The sequence below is a fragment of the Bombina bombina genome, chromosome 3 (genome assembly GCF_027579735.1).
Source record: "Bombina bombina isolate aBomBom1 chromosome 3, aBomBom1.pri, whole genome shotgun sequence".
NCBI classification, from domain to species: domain Eukaryota; kingdom Metazoa; phylum Chordata; class Amphibia; order Anura; family Bombinatoridae; genus Bombina; species Bombina bombina.
The window spans coordinates 1,179,744,394-1,179,763,898 of NC_069501.1; the positions used below are offsets into that span (position 1 = coordinate 1,179,744,394).

At 40.7% G+C, this 19,505-nt stretch overlaps 1 protein-coding gene across 3 annotated transcripts in view; it reads right to left on the reverse strand.

Moving 5' to 3' along the window:
* Positions 1-19,505, reverse strand: part of AMOTL1 (angiomotin like 1) — a 262,449-nt gene that overhangs the window by 120,442 nt on the left and 122,502 nt on the right. For all 3 annotated transcript variants that reach the window (XM_053708609.1, XM_053708607.1, XM_053708608.1), the window contains exon 3: positions 18,607-19,501. In XM_053708609.1, coding sequence (XP_053564584.1) covers positions 18,607-19,445 — 839 coding nt within the window. In that variant the 5' untranslated portion in view covers positions 19,446-19,501. The remainder of the gene's footprint in view (positions 1-18,606; positions 19,502-19,505) is intronic.

Sequence of the window (19,505 nt, forward strand, 5' to 3'; positions counted from 1 at the left end):
ATATGTTATTGTCCCTATTCTATTTGAAGATAACTATGTAAAACTAACATAAAGAGAGAGAGACAAAGAGACCTCAGAATAACCCTTACAAGTGTTGCGGTAAGGCTTTTAAAAATGGCAATTACAGCATAATGGCCAGGAACGCATATTCCGAGTCGTGTCTGTAGAGCTCTAACACAAGCATTTTAGCCTGTAACGCAACGTCCATTCTGCACGTTTTTGTGTGGGATTTTCATAGTGCCGATATTACAGGTTGTGCGTTAAGGCTTAAAAGCTTGCGTTACAGCCTATACCGACACGATGCATACCGCAGTAGTTATGGATTTTGCAAAAACAAAAATGTTTCACAAAACTCATAACTAAACTGTTACAAAGTACACTAACACTCAAAAACTAATTATTAACCCCTAAACCGCCATCCTCCTGCATTGCAAACACCATAATAAAGATATTAACTCCTAATCCTCCGCTCCCCGACATCGCCGCCACTATAATAAAGCTATTAGCCCATAAACCTCCAGCCTCCCACATCGCCACCACTAAATAAACCTATTATCCCCTAAACCTCCTGCCCCCCACATCACCACTACTAAATAAACCTATTAACCCGTAAACTGCCAGCCCCCCACATCGCAAAACACTAAATTAAACTATTAACCCCTAAACCTAACACCCCCTAACTTAAAATTAAGATTACAATATAACTATCTTAAAATAAATAAAAACTTACCAGTGAAATAAAAATAAACCTAACATTACTATTCTAATAAAATAAAAAAAATACTACCAATTAGAAAACCTAAATTACAAATTTAAAAAACCTAACACTACGTAAAAAATTAAAAAAATCTTAAAACTACAAAAAATAATAAACACTAAATTACGAAAAATAAAAAAACTGTGTACGAGGAGAGTCCACAGCTACATTCATTACTTTTGGGAATACAAAACCTGTCCACTAGGAGGAGGCAAACACATCCCAGCCAAAGGCTTAAATACCTCCCCTACTTTCCTCATCCCTCAGTCATTCTGCCAAGGGAACAAGGAAAAGTAGGAGAAATATCAGGGTGAAAAAAGGTGCCAGAAGAACGAATAAAAAATAATTTAAGGCCGCCCACAAAGAAAAAAACTGCCCATCATTTAAAACCAAAATAGCCGATGTATAACCTAATTGTGTACCGGCTATGTTCAATAAGAATTGTCATTACTCAGCATTATACGATTATTCATGATTTTTACTGAACTGACAATCATAAATATAATCTATAAATATGTGAGATTGGGTAAACTCATAGCGAGACTAGCTATAATCAACAGGCTATGATATGCTTGATTCAGCAAGCATGTCATGGATATCTTATAGAACAATAGTGAAAGGGTTAAAGTTGTTATCTAAATGCATAATACGGTGGTTTGAATCTAGCTTAAAATTGCTGGCTGTTAGCCTATCAAACTAGAGATGATACGTATGCCACCTCAAATCTATATAGGGAATATATGTGAAATATGTCAACTTTAATAACCGATATTCACGGCCAGTGTACCCCACGGCTAAGCTATTTACATGACAGGAGTAATCACGTAAAGAGACCAGCATCAATCTAACATGCTATGAGGAACACACAGACGATCCTTAAATTTGAGTGTCCCTACGATGTTACAAAATAATATAATATTGGTCTATAATCTAAACAACTTTAGTTTATGACAGAAGATTCTGGGGAATCAATGAATTAATATATAGTGCAGTGTACTGTGAGAATCATGCCACGTAAACACTTGCGCTTATATGATTTACTCACATCTGATTGTAAGTGGGTTTAACTGACAAGGTAAAAATGTGGTTATGGACATTATGGGATACATTACTTTGTCCCCTCTACATATATTTTTAACGATTGGGGAAACAGCCATGAGACAGACAGAGTCTGCAATGTAAGCAATACACAACCAATCGTTACTATCAAGAGTGACGTATTAATACCTATCAGATGCGAGTCTCTTCACACGCCCCCAGTACTTAGCCTTCTATTAGTGAATTAGAGGGCGGTTTGAAGGGAGGCACATGATTGGCTATCTGACTGGTAGTTAGTGCTATATAAAAGAGGGTGGCACCCGGGCCTCGGTTTGTCCTGCCACATTGATAAAGGCTGAATAGTACAGCCGAAACGCGTTTGTGCTCCTTGTAAGCACTTTGGTGCACATTTGTTGGTTTTAAATTAGCTGTCATCTGTCCCTGTCACCTGAAGCCGATGGAGCTGCTATTGGCCAGGAAACAGGGGGACAAGGTGATCAGCTGTTTAGTGGGTACTGACTCTGCAGAAAAGGTGCTATCCTTTTTCTCTTTTAACTTATATTAATAATAAAAAAAGAATTTATGCTTACCTGATAAATTTCTTTCTTTTGTGATGTATCGATTCCACGGATTCATCCATACTTGTGGGATATTCTCCTTCCCTACAGGAAGTGGCAAAGAGAGCACCCACAGCAGAGCTGTCTATATAGCTCCTCCCTTAGCTCCGCCCCCCCCAGTCATTCGACCAAAGGCTAGGAAGAAAAAGGAGAAACTATAGGGTGCAGAGGTGACTGAAGTTTTTCAAATAAAAATATACTACCTGTCTCAGACAGGGCGGGCCGTGGACTCGATACATCACAAGAGAAAGAAATTTATCAGGTAAGCATAAATTCTGTTTTCTCTTGTAAGATGTATCGAGTCCACGGATTCATCCATACTTGTGGGATACCAATACCAAAGCTTTAGGACACGGATGAAGGGAGGGACAAGACAGGTACCTTAAACGGAAGGCACCACTGCTTGTAGAACCTTTCTCCCAAAAATACCCTCCGAAGAAGCAAAAGTATTGAATTTGTAAAATTTGGAAAAAGTATGAAGCGAAGACCAAGGCGCCGCCTTACAAATCTGTTCAACAGAAGCCTCATTTTTAAAAGCCCATGTGGAAGCCACTGCTCTAGTAGAATGAGCAGTAATCCTTTCAGGAGGCTGCTGGCCAGCAGTCTCATAAGCCAAACGGATGATGCTTTTCAGACAAAAAGAAAGAGAGGTAGCCGTAGCCTTGTGACCTCTCCGCTTACCAGAATAAACAACAAACAATGAAGATGTTTGACGGAAATCTTTAGTTGCTTGTAAGTAGAACTTTAAAGCACGAACCACATCAAGATTGTGCAACAGACGTTCCTTCTTTGAAGAAGGATTAGGACACAGTGAAGGAACAATAATTTTCTGATTGATGTTCCTATTAGAAACAACCTTAGGAAGAAATCCAGGTTTGGTACGTAAAACCACCTTATCTGCATGGAAAACAAGATAAGGTGAGTCACATTGTAAAGCAGATAACTCAGAAACTCTTCGAGGCGAAGAGATAGCTACTAAAAACAGAACTTTCCAAGACAGAAGCTTAATATCTATGGAATGCATAGGTTCAAACGGAACCCTTTGAAGAACTTTAAGAACTAAGTTTAAGCTCCATGGTGGAGCAACAGGTTTGAATACAGGCTTGATTCTGACTAAACGCTTGAACGTCTGGAACATCTGCCAGACGCTTGTGTAAAAGAATAGACAATGCAGAAATCTGTCCTTTTAAGGAACTAGCTGATAATCCCTTCTCCAAACCTTCTTGGAGAAAGGACAATATTCTAGGAATCCTAATCTTACTTCATGAGTAACCCTTGGATTCACACCAATAAAAATATTTGCGCCAAATATTATGATAGATCTTCCTGGTGACAGGCTTTCTAGCTTGAATCAGGGTATCAATGACTGACTCAGAGAAACCACGCTTTGATAGAATCAGGCGTTCAATCTCCAAGCAGTCAGACGCAGAGAAATTAGATTTGGATGCGTGAATGGACCTTGGATTAGAAGGTCCTGCCTCAATGGCAGAGTCCACGGTGGAACCGATGACATGTCCACTAGGTCTGCATACCAAGTCCTGCATGGCCACGCAGGTGCTATCAGAAGTACCGAAGCTCTCTCCTGCTTGATTCTGGCAACCAGACGTCGGAGGAGAGGAAACGGTGGAAATACATAGGCCAGATTTAAGGACCAGGGTACTGCTAGAGCATCTATCAGTACCGCCTGGGGATCCCGGGACCTGGACCCGTAACAAGGAGGTTTGGCGTTCTGACGGGACGCCATCAGATCCAATTCTGGTGTGCCCCATAGCTGAGTGAGCTGGGCAAATACCTCCGGATGGAGTTCCCACTTCCCCGGATGAAAAGTCTGACGACTTAGGAAATCCGCCTCCCAGTTCTCTACCCCTGGGATATGGATTGCTGAGAGATGGCAAGAGTGATCCTCCGCCCATCGGATTATTTTGGTTACCTCCATCATCGTTAGAGAACTCCGTGTTCCTCCTTGATGATTGATATAAGCTACAGTCGTGATGTTGTCCGACTGAAATCTGATGAATTTGGCCGCAGCTAGCTGAGGCCACGCCTGAAGCGCATTAAATATCGCTCTCAGTTCTAGAATGTTTATCGGGAGGAGAGTTTCTTCCCGAGACCGTAAGCCCTGTGCTTTCAGGGAGTTCCAGACTGCACCCCAGCCTAGCAGGCTGGCATCTGTCGTTACAATGAGCCACTCTGGCCTGCGGAAACACATTCCCTGAGACAGGTGGTCCTGTGACAACCACCAGAGAAGTGAGTCTCTAGTCTCCTGGTCCAGATGCAGTTGAGGAGATAAATCTGCATAATCTCCATTCCACTGTTTGAGCATGCATAGTTGCAGTGGTCTGAGGTGTAGGCGGGCAAAAGGAACTATGTCCATTGCCGCTACCATGAGACCGATTACCTCCATACACTGAGCCACTGATGGTCGAGGAATGGAATGAAGAGCTCAGCAAGTGGTTAAAAATTTTGATTTTCTGGGGGGCAGGAGCCAACTCTGAAGCTGAACGGTCGCACATCACAGCAGCTCCAACTAATTATCATATAAAGATTGAATTTGGCGACCGTTCAGATTTCTTGCAATACCCTAATATACTGTTTTTGTGACTTTGGGGGTTCAGCTGCCCTGAGAGCTCTACACTTTCGGTGTTAGAACGTTATGTGGCTGTTACTTTGGTTCTTTGATATCTAACCTACTGAACATCGAGCTTGGGAGCAGCCATGTTTTTTTTTTCTGTCTCACACGTGGGGACCAAAATGAAGCAAGAATCGAACTACTTGGAACCCTTTTGGCAGCAAGATCAGGCGTTACATCAAGATCTTAGCATGGATATGACTATAAATATTCTTGGGGAGATTGGCAACCTCCTAGATGGATACCGGACGAGTTTTGAAAATTTGTTCACGCACGCACCCCAGGCGACTGACGCAGTCACTAAAACGGATGGATCGGGTGTGGAAGCAGAGCAGCCTGAGATGCTACACTTTAACACTCAGCTTGCTACACCTAATGTAATAGCCCAAACAAATATGCATGATGTGGTGGAATCCCTAAGCACGCCTTATCTGGCAGTCAATTTCCAGCTAGCCACGGAGCCTCCCACCCAGGGACATCAACTAACATTGCAGAGGCCTTGGGGTAGTACCGATCCCCAGAGCGGCATCATTCTCGAGCGGAGCATTGCAGCGTCCATGGAGACAAAGGAGGCTCAACCCTTCAATGTGAGTACATTCTCCCCCAGCTGGGGCTACAGTGTAACACTGTCGGACATTCTCAATGGGGCTAAGGGGCTGATCCCGCGAGTACAATCACATGCAGCCATCACTCGCTCTGTGGAGGGGTTTCTATTACAGGACATTGAGGCAACTGGAACCCCACATTGGCCGAATAGCACATTCTATACACACTCTAATCAAAGTATGGGACTCTATCAAACCTGGCGAGTAGGTGTAGGATGATACCGGCTAACCGGTGAAATCTTATGCCGCTGCTACATTGACACCTCTCATTGTAAATTGGCTCCTTAGCGCTCTTGCTTCTATTACTCTCAGGGGACCTACTCTGTCTAATCTAGATGTTGGGCTGACATCTTATCCTGGGAGAGCTACTGTAAGAAATCTATTTGACTTAATGGCTACTGTTTTGTTCTATTAACCATTTGTTGGCCAGAATTATGACTTTCATGTACTGGGACCTAGAACACTGAAAGCTACTTTATCTATACTGCAGTATTAGCAGCGGGATTAAAAGCCTTATTAGGTCTACTATGCTTCAAGTCATCTTACGGTTAACTGCTAAATTGACTTTGATTTTGATTTAGATTTTTCTAATATAGCTATGGTTTGTTATTCATACTATACGTTATTTGTTGTGAGTTGACTAGTTAACCTTTAAGCCCTAGCAATAATCTATATGTTACTAAACATAATGCGGCATTAAGTGCTAATATTTTCAGCACATTCATACCATATGAAACTTTATTACTTGCGCTATCCACACTAAAACAGGCAATAACGCGAATTTTAGCTCTAAACTAATGTCACTAGATAAATGATGTAATAACCATTAGCACTAATAGATGGCTCAATCACTGTTTGTTTATTAGCATGTTTTGTGCTTAATGTTTTTTGAAATCCCACAATCGGTTTCTGGGGCTACAATATCCTTGCTGTAAGACACTTCAGTGTTTTTCAGGATGACTTCCTCTCTGGAAAATATTTTCGTATACTGCAATTATAGTTGCCTGTTTGTTTTGCCGCCTGGGCATAGGGCCCGTGTCTGGGCGGCAGGGAACAGAAAACACAACCGGGTGTAGTAGTCTTATTTCATATTTTCATCACACTGCCTAACTAACAGCTGCACTTTTTACTTTAGTACCACTTCTATTTTTGGACAAGCAAGTATGCCTGTAAGTTGAAGATGTTTATCACTACTATCCTACATCATTATATATATGCTTCATTTCCACATGTCTAAACCCCCCAGATTGATTATGACATGAATAATTCTATCTTGCCGGATATTCCATTAAGTCCCCTCCTTCATATAATTTCATAAATTCAAGCCCAGTCTGCCCCATCAAGTTCTATCCTCAAACTTTTAATATAATTGATCTCCCCTATTTCAGCTTGATATATACACTCACATTACAGACCACACTAGCTGGTATTAAATGTTTATATGGTTCCTGAATCTCCATATATGCTGAGACATATCCTTATCACTATTTACTATCTTCATTATCCTAAGCCGGATATACCATCAGCTTACTTTATAACTAGCTCACCTCTATTCCGCCCCGGGAAACCAATTTGTTTAAGTGACTATATATAAGACTACATTACCCTGGGACACTAAAACATTTCCACCTAATATCTGCTGCCTATCTCACACTTATTTATTTACCTCCTCCTTAAACCTTAATGAGCCTTTTAGCTCCTAGGCTACATATCCTACTTATAGCACTCACCTAACCACCTCCTCCCCCCCCCCTATAATAAACCTCCTATCTTAGGAGGGCTAACTACGCGGCTTATCTTCTCTATGCCGCACCCTAACTATACTCCTGTGCACTATTTTTATTTTCAAATAAGAGAATTTGTCCTATCAATACTATCCCTATAACATTTACCCTAACATACACACTTTTTACATAAGCATGTGATAAAATTATATAAAATCGAGGTTTACTAATGTGATCCATAAGTGGTCTCCTTTGTTTGCATATGCCTTCTTTCCTCTTAACGTTTGTGATGGTCCAAGAGTGGCCTATGATATTATTTAGAAGGCTTCTAATTGTTTGGCATCCTATGTATCCCATGTTTGCATGATATGTAAATTGTTATCTTTACGTTTCCTTTATGTTTATCTTATCACTCTTGTAACACTGAAACCTTACTGTATGTGAAATGCAATGCAAGAACCTATCTTTATGATCGATGTATGCCTTTAAATACACCTCAATAAAAATTATTTAAAAAAAAAAAAAAAAAAATTGATTTTTTGACCTTCGTCAGAAATATTTTCATTTCTACCGAGTCTATCAGAGTCCCTAGGAAGGAAACTCTTGTGAGAGGGAAGAGAGAACTCTTTTTTATGTTCACCTTCCACCCGTGAGATCTCAGAAAAGCCAACACGATGTCCGTGTGAGACTTGGCTAGCTGGAAAGTTGACGCCTGAATTAAAACGTCGTCTAGATAAGGTGCCATTGCTATGCCCCGCGGTCTTAGAACCGCCAAAAGGGACCCTAGAACCTTTGTGAAAATTCTGGGAGCCGTGGCCACCCCGAAGGGAAGGGCCACAAACTGGTAATGCCTTTCCAGAAAGGGAATCTGAGGAATTGATGATGATTTCTGTGAATAGGGATGTGCAGATACGCATCCTTTAAATCCACGGTAGTCATATATTGACCCTCCTGGATCAGAGGTAGAATAGTCCGGATAGTCTCCATCTTGAATGATGGTACTCTGAGGAACTTGTTCAGAATTTTGAGATCCAAGATTGGTCTGAAAGTTCCCTCTTTTTTGGGAACCACAAACAGGTTTGAGTAAAACCCTAGCCCTTGTTCCGCTTTTAAAACTGGGCGGATCACTCCCATGGTATGTAGGTCTTCTACACAGCTTAAGAACGCCTCTCTCTTTGTCTGGTTTGCAGACAATTGAGAAGTGTGAAATCTCCCCCTTGGGGGAGAGTCTTTGAAATCCAGAAGATATCCCTGGGACACAATTTCTAAAGCCCAGGAATCGTGGACATCTCTTGCCCAAGCCTGAGCGAAGAGAGAGAGTCTGCCCCCTACTAGATCCAGTCCCGGATCGGGGGCTACCCCTTCATGCTGTCTTAGAGGCAGATGCAGGCTTCTTAGCCTGTTTGCCCTTGTTCCAAGCCTGGTTAGGTCTCCAGACTGACTTGGATTGGGCAAAATTCCCCTCTTGCTTTGCAGCAGGGGAAGCTGAAGAGGGAACACCCTTGAAATTCCGAAAGGAACGAAAATTATTTTGTTTGGTCCTCAATTTATTTGTTTTATCCTGAGGGAGAGCATGGCTTTCCCTCCAGTGATGTCTGAAATAATCTCTTTCAGTTCAGGCCCGAATAGGGTCTTTCCTTTGAAAGGGATGTTCAAAAGTTTAGATTTTGATGATACATCAGCAGACCAGGACTTAAGCCATAACGCCCTGCGTGCTAAAATGGCAAAACCTGAATTCTTTTCCGCTAACTTAGCGAGTTGGAAATCGGCATCTGTAATGAAAGAATTAGCCAACTTAAGAGCCTTAATTCTATCCATAATATCTTCTAATGGAGTCTCCATCTGAAGAGCCTCTTCTAGAGCCTCGAACCAGAAAGCAGCTGCAGTAGTTACAGGAACAATAGGTTGGAGAAGAAAACCTTGATGAAGAAAAATTTTCTTCAGGAGACCCTCTAATTTTTTATCCATAGGATCTTTGAAAGCACAACTGTCTTCGATAGGAATAGTTGTACGCTTAGATAGAGTAGAAATAGCTCCCTCCACCTTAGGAACCGTCTGCCACGAGTCCCGCATGGTGTCAGATATGAGAAACATTTTCTTAAAAACAGGAGGGGGAGCAAACGGAATACCTGGTTTATCCCACTCCTTAGTAACAATATTCACAATCCTCTTAGGGACTGGAAAAACATCAGTGTAAACAGGAACCTCTAAGTATTTGTCCATTTTACACAATTTCTCTGGAACCACTATGGGGTCACAATCATCTAGAGTCGCTAATACCTCCTTGAGCAATAAGCGGAGGTGTTCAAGCTTAAATTTAAAGGCCGTCATGTCAGAATCTGTCTGAGAGAGCATCTTTCCTGAATCAGAAATTTCTCCCTCAGATAACAAATCCCTTACCCCTACTTCAGAACATTGTGAGGGTATATCAGATACGGCTACTAAAGCGTCAGACTGCTCAGCTTTACTTAACCCAGAGCTGTCACGCTTTCCTTGTAAACCAGGCAGTTTAGAGAAAATCTCTGTGAGGGTTTTATTCATAACTGTGGCCATGTCTTGTAAAGTAAATGAATTCGACGCATTAGAGGTACTTGGCGTCACTTGTGCGGGCGTTACTGGTTGTGACACTTGGGGAGAGCTAGATATCAAAAACTCATTTCCCTCTGTCTGAGAATCATCTATTGCTATATTTTTCATTGCTAAAATATGCTCTTTATAATTTATAGACATATCAGTGCAAGTGGGACACATTCTAAGAGCGGGTTCCACAATGGCTTCTAAACACATTAAACAAGGATTTTCCTTAGTGTCAGACAAGTTAAACAGGCTAGTAATGAAACAAGCAAGCTTGGAAAACACAACAAAGTAAATAATACTTAGAAAAAAACGGTACAGTGCCTTTAAGAGAAAAAAAGCTGCACAAACTCTGCAAAACAGTGTAAAAAAGCAGTAAACTCAACAAAATTTTTACAGTAGCATCATAAAGCCTTAGTAACTTTGCACAGCTATGCAAATAAAGAATTAACCCCTTAATGTAAAAACCGGATTGACAAAACGTCAAAAAAACTGTAAAAAATGTTCAGCACCTTGCCACAGCTCTGCTGTGGCGCCTACCTGCCCTTTATGAACAATTTGTGGGGAAAAAAAAACTTCTTTACAGCCCTCAAACACAGCAGGACCCTCTGGAGAAGCATCTGGATGTCTCTGAGGAAAAGAAACTGCGCAACTGAGGCGTGAAAATAGGCCCCTCCCACCTAACTAGATGTCATGGGGCCTAAAAGAAACACAACAGAGTGTTTCCTAAACTAGCCATGTGGGTTAATAACCCATAAACAAGCCACAAAGACCCCTTAAAGTCCCTCAAAAAAACGTTATTGCTAATAATAATAAAAACATTTTTCCTTATCAGTGTCACCAGTAACTAATGAGCCCTTTGTGCAAGCTGGGATTCTTACTAAGTCTCTGAATACAGCTTACCCTTCCCTCATGGGGATATTGTCAGCCTTTTCTAGAATTAACACAGTCTGTCGAAAAAAAATTAGACTGAACATACCTCAAAGCAGTTTAGCCTGCAAACTGTTCCCCCAACTGAAGTTTTCCTGTACTCTTTAGGCCTTGTGAGAACAGCAGTGGATTTTAGTTACAAAGTGCTAAAATCATCATCCTCCCTGCAGAAATCTTCATCTCTTTTCTGCCAGAGCAGCCAGAGAGTAAATAGTACACACCGGTATCATTTAAAATAAACTTTTGCTTGAGAAATAAAAACTAACATTTTTGTCACCACACTCACTTTACCCTTCCTAGTAGTTAAGCAGGCAAAGAGAATGACTGGGGGCGGAGCTAAGGGAGGAGCTATATAGACAGCTCTGCTGTGGGTGCTGTCTTTGCCCCTTCCTGTAGGGAAGGAGAATATCCCACAAGTATGGATGAATTCGTGGACTCGATACATCTTACAAGAGAAATTAAATTTTTTAATTACCCTAAGTAGGAATGAGTGCTGTTCTATTCTTGAGGTTCTCTTACCTTAAATATTTTGTGTCTATGTTGTAGGGTTAGCACCGGATTTATCATCCATTTATTCCACTGTTTTCACTGTACCTAGTGCCAGTTCTCTTTTTGTATAAATATAGATAATTTAAAACCATAAGGATCTCAGTTAGAGAGCACTCTAAATTCTGGACTCCACTGAGCACAAAAAAACCTCTGAGGAGAAAAAAAATTCCACTCTCCAGAAGCACACAAATGAAAACCTCTCCATTAACAATGGCAAGGGAAACAACAAACAAACTCCCACACCACATTCTCCCTAACAGAAAGAAGGGAAGAATCAGATAAGAAGGTCCGGACGAACCTCCAGAAACAATCCACGCACATTCAAGGACAAACAGAGAGAGAAGCCCCTAGCATAACTCGAAAAAGAGTGGCTGCAAGAAGACAAAGTCCCGTAGAGAATACTCTACCGACAGAGGAGACAAAAGAAGGAAAAATTCCAGACCACCTCCTACATGAATCCAAAAGGAACCAATGAAAAACCGTAACCAGAACCGAAGTCCCTGAAGGACAAAAGAACAAAAAGGTAGAACAAGACCACCTTACCATAGCCTGTGACGAAAGGTAAAGAATGACTGGGGGATGAGAGAAGTGGGGGAGGTATTTAAGCCTTTGGCTGAGATGTATTTGCCTCCACCTGGTGGCCAGGTTCTGTATTCCCAAAAGAAATTAATGCAGCTGTGGACTCTCCCCGTTTTAAGAAGAAAACACTAAGCTTACAAAAAATAATAAATAAAATTATCAAAAATAAAAACAATTACACCTAATCTAATAGCCCTATAAAAGCCTGAATAGCTTTTGTAAAAGAGCTGAATGGGGGGTTGGTTGGGTGGTGGGTTTTACTGTTGGGGGGACTTTGTATTATTTATTTTTTTTACAGGTAAAAGAGCTGTTTAACTTAGGGCAATGCCCTACAAAAGGAGGGCCCTATAGAATTCTATCAGCCAATCGGAATTGAATTGATCTAGTATGACGTCACTTGAAGAAGACTCCGGATGAAGAGGATGCTCCGCGTCGGATGTCTTGAAGATGGACCCGCTCCGCGCCGGATGGATGAAGATAGAAGATGCCGTCTGGATGAAGACTTCTGCCCGGTTGGATGAAGAAGTTTCACGATAGGGTGATCTTCAAGGGGTTAGTGTTAGGTTTTTTTAGGGGGGGATTGGGTGGGTTTTAGAGTAGGGTTGGTTGTGTGGGTGGTGGGTTTTAATGTTGGGGGGGGGGGGTATTTGTATTTTTTTTTTTACAGGTAAAAGAGCTGATTACTTTTGGGCAATGCCCCGCAAGAGGCCCTTTTAAAGGCTATTTGTAATATAGTGTAGGGTAGGGCTTTTTTTATTTTGGGGGGCTTTTATATTTTGTTATGGGGATTAGAGTAGGTGTAATTAGTTTAAAAATCTTGTAATTATTTTAATATTTTCTGTAATTTAGTGGGGGGGGTTTTCGTACTTTAGATAATTTTATTTAATTGTAATTAATTGTATTTAATTTAGTTAATTTATTTAATTATAGTGTAGTGTTAGGTGTTAGTGTAACTTAGGTTAGGTTTTATTTTACAGGTAACATATTTATTTTAACTAGGTAGTTATTAAATAGTTAATAACTATTTAATAACTATTGTACCTAGTTAAAATAAATACAAACTTACCTGTAAAATAAAAATAAACCCTAAGCTAGCTACAATGTAACTATTAGTTATATTGTAGCTAGCTTAGGGTTTATTTTATAGGTAAGTATTTAGTTTAAATAGGAATTATTTAGTTAATTGTAGTAATTATATTTAGATTTATTGTAATTATAATTAAGTTAGGGGGGGTTAGGGTTAGACTTTGGTTTAGGGGTTAATAACTTTATTATAGTTGGGGCGACATTGTGGGCGGCAGATTAAGGGTTAATAAATGTAGTTAGGTTGCGGCGACATTGGGGGCGGCAGATTAGGGGTTCATAACTATAATGTAGGTGGCGGTGGTGTCCGGAGCGGCAGATTAGGGGTTAATAATATAATGCAGGTGTCGGCGATGTCGGGGACGGCAGATTAGGGGTTAATAAGTGTAAGATTAGGGGTGTTTAGACTCTGGTTCATGTTAGGGTGTTCGGTGTAGACAAAACTTTTATTTCCCCATAGGAATCAATGGGGCTGCATTAGGAGCTTTACGCTGCTTTTTTGTAGGTGCTAGGTTTTTTTTCAGCCGGCTCTCCCCCATTGATTTCTATGGGGAAATCGTGCACAAGCACGTTTTACCTGCTCACCGCTAACGTTAGCAGCGCTGGTATTGAGGTGAGATGTGGAGCAAAATTTTGCTCTTCGCTCACTTTTTTGAGGTAACGCCAGATTTGTAAAAACCCGTAATACCAGCGCTGTCTGTAAGTGAGCGGTGAGCTTAAACTGCTCGTTAGCACTGCACAGCTTCTAACGCAAAACTCCAAATCTAGGTGAGAGTGTTTTTATTTTTTCGTAATTTAGTCTTTATTATTTTTTGTAATTTTACATTTTTTAATTTTTTTCATAGTATTAGGTTTTTTTAAATTTGTAATTTAGATTTTTTAATTGGTAGTTTTTTTAAATTTTATTAGAATAGTAATGTTAGGTTAATTTATAGTTTAATTTTAGGTTTATTTTTATTTCACAGGTAAGTTTTTATTTATTTTAAGATAGTTATATTGTAATTTTAAGCTAGGGGGGTGTTAGGTTTAGGGGTTAATAGTTTAATTTAGTGTTCTGCGATGTGGGGGGCTGGCGGTTTAGGGGTTAATAGTTTTATTTAGTAGCGGCGATGTGGGGGGCCGGAGGTTTAGGGGTTAATAGGTTTATTTAGTGGCGGCGATGTCAGGGAGTGGCGGAATAGGGGTAATTAACTTTATTTAGGGTGTGGGCGATGCCGGGAGCGGCACATTAGGGGTTTATTTTAGGGTGTTAGGTTTAAACTTAACTTTCTTTTCCCCATAGACATCAATGGGGTTGCGTTACGGAGATTTTTCATTCCGCACTTCAGGTGTTTTTTTCTAAGACTCTCTCCCCGTTGATGTATATGGGGGAAAGCGTGCACGAGCACGTCAAAGCAGCCCTTGGCTTTTGTGCGATATGGAGCTTAACGCCACCATATCGCATGCACAAGGAGGTTTTTCAGTAACTTGTAATGGCACCGCTATGGAGAGTGAAATAACGCAACTTTTTTGTCGTTTGTTTTGCACCCTGTTTAGCGCAAAACTCGTAATCTAGGTGTATATAAATTAAAAGTTAACAATGTAGGATAATCCTTCTATAATGTAAATGTAATGAAGATAACTAATGATAAACATTAAATACTTAGTTTTACAAAACTGACCTTATCTGTTGAGATAAATTTATCTCACTGGAATGTGAGCAAGTGCCAAGAAAGAGGAAAATAGAAACTAATACAATAAATAGAATTATTAAAAAATTTAAAAAATAGTACAGCAGCTTGCATTTAAATGCCATAAAGAATAATTTCCTAATCATTTATGTACTTTTTTTAAAAACTGGGACTGTATGGGACCGCATGTTGTGTGAATGTGCGTCTGTATGGCACCGAGTGTTGTGTGAATGTGCGTCTGTATGGGACCGTGTGTTGTGTGAATGTGCGTCTGTATGGGACCGTGTGTTGTGTGAATGTGCGTCTGTATGGGACCGTGTGTTGTGTGAATGTGCGTCTGTATGGGACCGTGTGTTGTGTGAATGTGCGTCTGTATGGGACCGTGTGTTGTGTGAATGTGCGTCTGTATGGGACAGTGTGTTGTGTGAATGTGCGTCTGTATGGGACCGTGTGTTGTGTGAATGTGCGTCTGTATGGGACCGTGTGTTGTGTGAATGTGCATCTGTATGGGAACGCATGTTGTCTGAATGTGTCTGTAGGGGAACGCATCTTGTGTGAATGTGTCTGTAGGGGAACGCATCTTGTGTGAATGTGTCTGTATGGACTTGCATGTTGTGTGAATGTGTCTGTATGGGAACGCATCTTGTGTGAATGTGTCTGTATGGACTCGCATGTTGTGTGAATGTGTCTGTATGGGCACGCATGTTGTGTGAATGTGTATGTATGGGAACGCATGTTGTGTGAATGTGTCTGTATGGGAACGCATGTTGTGTGAATGTGTCTGTATGGGAACGCATGTTGTGTGAATGTGTCTGTATGGGAATGCATGTTGTGTGAATGTGTTTGTATGGACCTGCATGTTGTGTGAATGTGTCAGTATGGACTTGCATGTTGTGTGAATGTGTCAGTATGGGAACGCATGTTGTGTGAATGTGTCTGTATGGGAACGCATGTTGTGTGAATGTGTCTGTATGGGAATGCATGTTGTGTGAATGTGTTTGTATGGACCTGCATGTTGTGTGAATGTGTCAGTATGGACTTGCATGTTGTGTGAATGTGTCAGTATGGGAACGCATGTTGTGTGAATGTGTCAGTATGGAAACGCATGTTGTGTGAATGTGTCTGTATGGGAACGCATGTTGTGTGAATGTGTCTGTATGGACTTGCATGTTGTGTTAATGTGTCTGTATGGACTTGCATGTTGTGTGAATGTGTCTGTATGGGAACGCATGTTGTGTGAAAGTGTCTGTATGGGAACGCATCTTGTGTGAATGTGCCTGTATGGACTTGCATGTTGTGTGAATGTGTCTGTATGGGAACGCATCTTGTGTGAATGTGTCAGTATGGACTTGCATGTTGTGTGAATTTATGTCAGTATGGGAACGCATGTTGTGTGAATGTGTCAGTATGGACCTGCATGTTGTGTGAACGTGTCTGTATGGGAACGCATGTTGTGTGAATGTGTCTGTATGGACTTGCATGTTGTGTGAATGTGTCTGTATGGACTTGCATGTTGTGTGAATGTGTCTGTATGGGAACGTATCTTGTGTGAATGTCTCTGTATGGGAACGCATCTTGTGTGAATGTGTCTGTATGGACTTGCATGTTGTGTGAATGTGTCTGTATGGGCACGCATGTTGTGTGAATGTGTCTGTATGGGCACGCATGTTGTGTGAATGTGTATGTATGGGCATGCATGTTGTGTGAATGTGTATGTATGGGCATGCATGTTGTGTGAATGTGTCTGTATGGGAACGCATGTTGTGTGAATGTGTCTGTATGGGAACTCATGTTGTGTGATTGTGTCTGTATGGGAATGCATGTTGTGTGAATGTGTCTGTATGGGAATGCATGTTGTGTGAATGTGTTTGTATGGACCTGCATGTTGTGTGAATGTGTCTGTATGGGAACGCATGTTGTGTGAATGTGTCAGTATGGACCCGCATGTTGTGTGAATGTGTCAGTATGGACCCGCATGTTGTGTGAATGTGTCTGTATGGACTTGCATGTTGTGTGAATGTGTCTGTATGGACTTGCATGTTGTGTGAATGTGTCTGTATGGACTTGCATGTTGTGTGAATGTGTCTGTATAGACCCGCATGTTGTGTGAATGTGTCTGTATGGACTTGCATGTTGTGTGAATGTGTCTGTATAGACCCGCATGTTGTGTGAATGTGTCTGTATGGACTTGCATGTTGTGTGAATGTGTCTGTATGGACTTGCATGTTGTGTGAATGTGTCTGTATAGACCCGCATGTTGTGTGAATGTGTCTCCGTATGGGCACACTTGTTGTGTGAATGTGTGTCAGTATGGGCATGAGTGTCGTGTGTCTGGGTATCTTTGTTGTTTGTCTGTAAACATATGTTTTGTGTGAGTGATTGTCTCTATACGTGTGCAGTTCTTAACAAGAGTTTGTCAGACTGATCATATTTACACTGGTACATATACTACTGTAGCTCAAGTGATCTACTAATGTAATGATTCATAGCTGGCTTTGTACTTTATTTCCTGTGAATATGCCCTCAAGTTCAACTCATTTAGATTCCAGATAAACAATATTAAAAAAAAAAAATCTCTGCTAATATAACCACACCAGACCCTTTTTAGGGATAGTTTCTGAAATAAAATGGCAATGCTGTTTGCATGCACATCAACTCTGAACCGGTCAATTAAAAACATAAATGAAGCAGTTAAAATGTGGGAGAAAAGACACACAAGTAAGATACAAGATTCACAGGATGAAACTAAATCACTAGAAAGAATTGCATTAACTGAGAGGCTGCCAAGTCAGACCTTGTCATCTGGATCTGAATGGTGCATGTCACTCATCTAATAGTGTTTTAACTTCTAAATCAAAGTTTTGAATGGTTGAAAGGATGCATGATACTCATAACTATAACCACTCTCATTATAGCAAAGTCCATAACACGCTTTGCTAAGAGTGAAGCTGTGATCGCAATGCATAATTGCCCACTACTGCAGTAAAAGGCTTAAAAGTGATTGTAAAGTTTTGCAATTTAATGCCCAGTATAAAATTGTTCTTAAAAACAGGGGCACTTTCATTCATTAAAATTTTTAGACGCTTCATTTGTAAAATAATTACCATTTAGTAAACATTGCGCTGTTCCTCCCACCGCATCTCACACTTTATTTTGCTGATCGATGATAAATCTGGCTTCATCCAATCGTTGTGTGCCCCACGAGCTGGACGCCAAAGGGGGCACGCAATGATTGGATGAAGTCAGATTCGTCATTGATTAGCAAAATAAAGTATGAGATGAGGCTGAGTAACGGCGCAATGTTTACCATCACTAAATGATAATTATTTTACAAATGAAGCATCTTTAAACATTTTAATGAATGAAAGTGCCCCTGGTTTTAAGAATAATTTTATATACTGAGCATTAAATTGAAAAACTTTACCATCACTTTAAAGTCAGATACACTGTTCAAAAATATGTCTTACGACTCGTTAATTTTAATTGTAATTTGTAATGAAAGGATCAATTGACTATATCATTTCCAAAAGAGAAAAGCATATTTATCATCTGCATTTTTTTTTACTCAAGACTGCAATTAGGGGTCCCTACTGCATACTCCCACGGTCTTGGCTGATCTCATAAGATGAACGAGAAGTACTGAACTTTGATTTCTCTCAAATCTACCAAGTAATGGAGATATAAATAGCATGAGAAAATGGTACATGTATTCAAACATTATGAAAAAATGATTCAGTTGTCATCTGCCAGAATGTAAGTCATTTATCTATTTGATTAATATTTAACTTTTTTATGAGGCTAATCTGTAAAGAAATAAACTTTATTTTACTATTTTAAATATGCAATATTACCTTGTTACATTATATTCAGGTGGAGGCTGGTATCGAACTATAGATACCTCACTTCGTGCTGGCTGTGGTGCAGAATAAGGTTTAACAATTTCCTGTACTCCTGGGTGTTGCTCATTGTAAAAGTGCCCTTGTTCCTGGGTCTTTGCTGTAGGAGATACCACGTGTTTAACCTTAAAGGGGTAGTCTGGAGGTGGTCCTCTCAGCTCCATCCCTTTTACAGAGGGTGGAGCTGAAGATGGAGGCCCATTTTTTCCTCCTTTCATGCTGCCTGAAGTAGAGGTGTTTTGCTTAGCTCCATTCCTTTCAAGTGATAACATTATCCTCTCACTCATAGAGCGAACATGACCTTGTTTGAGTTCTTTAAGTGCTTCATCTTGGTGTGCCTGTCCACTGTTGGCTCGACTTACAGCTGGCCTTCCCTCAGTTTTTGACTTATGATTAGCTACTACTCCAGCAACGTAAAACCCTGGGCTTACAGGTCCTGTTTGCTGGCCCCTGAAAAACTGGGACTGAGCCTTTGCCTCTTCATAGGTTGGAAGTTCTTCATTATTTTGTTGAGGCTGATTGTTCCTCAGAGCCTTCTCCATCACAGAGTTGTCCACCTGATGTTCTTGCCCCTGAGGTTCTTGACGTGCTGAATGATTGACCATTTGTGGGTCTTCTTGAGTGAGGTTTTCAGTGGATGAAAGAGTATTTGCATTAGCTGGTCCTGCACTCCCTGTAGCCTGATGTTGTATTGCCCGGAGATTCATGTTCTCATTTGTGTCGCCATACCTCAGCTGTTCTTGGATTAGCCTTTGTAGCACTGTTCCTGTAGCAGCATCTTCAGAACCTCTCATTTCCACCTCTGATATCCACAGAAAATCCTGAGATCTGAAGCTGGACAATGGCTCACCTGA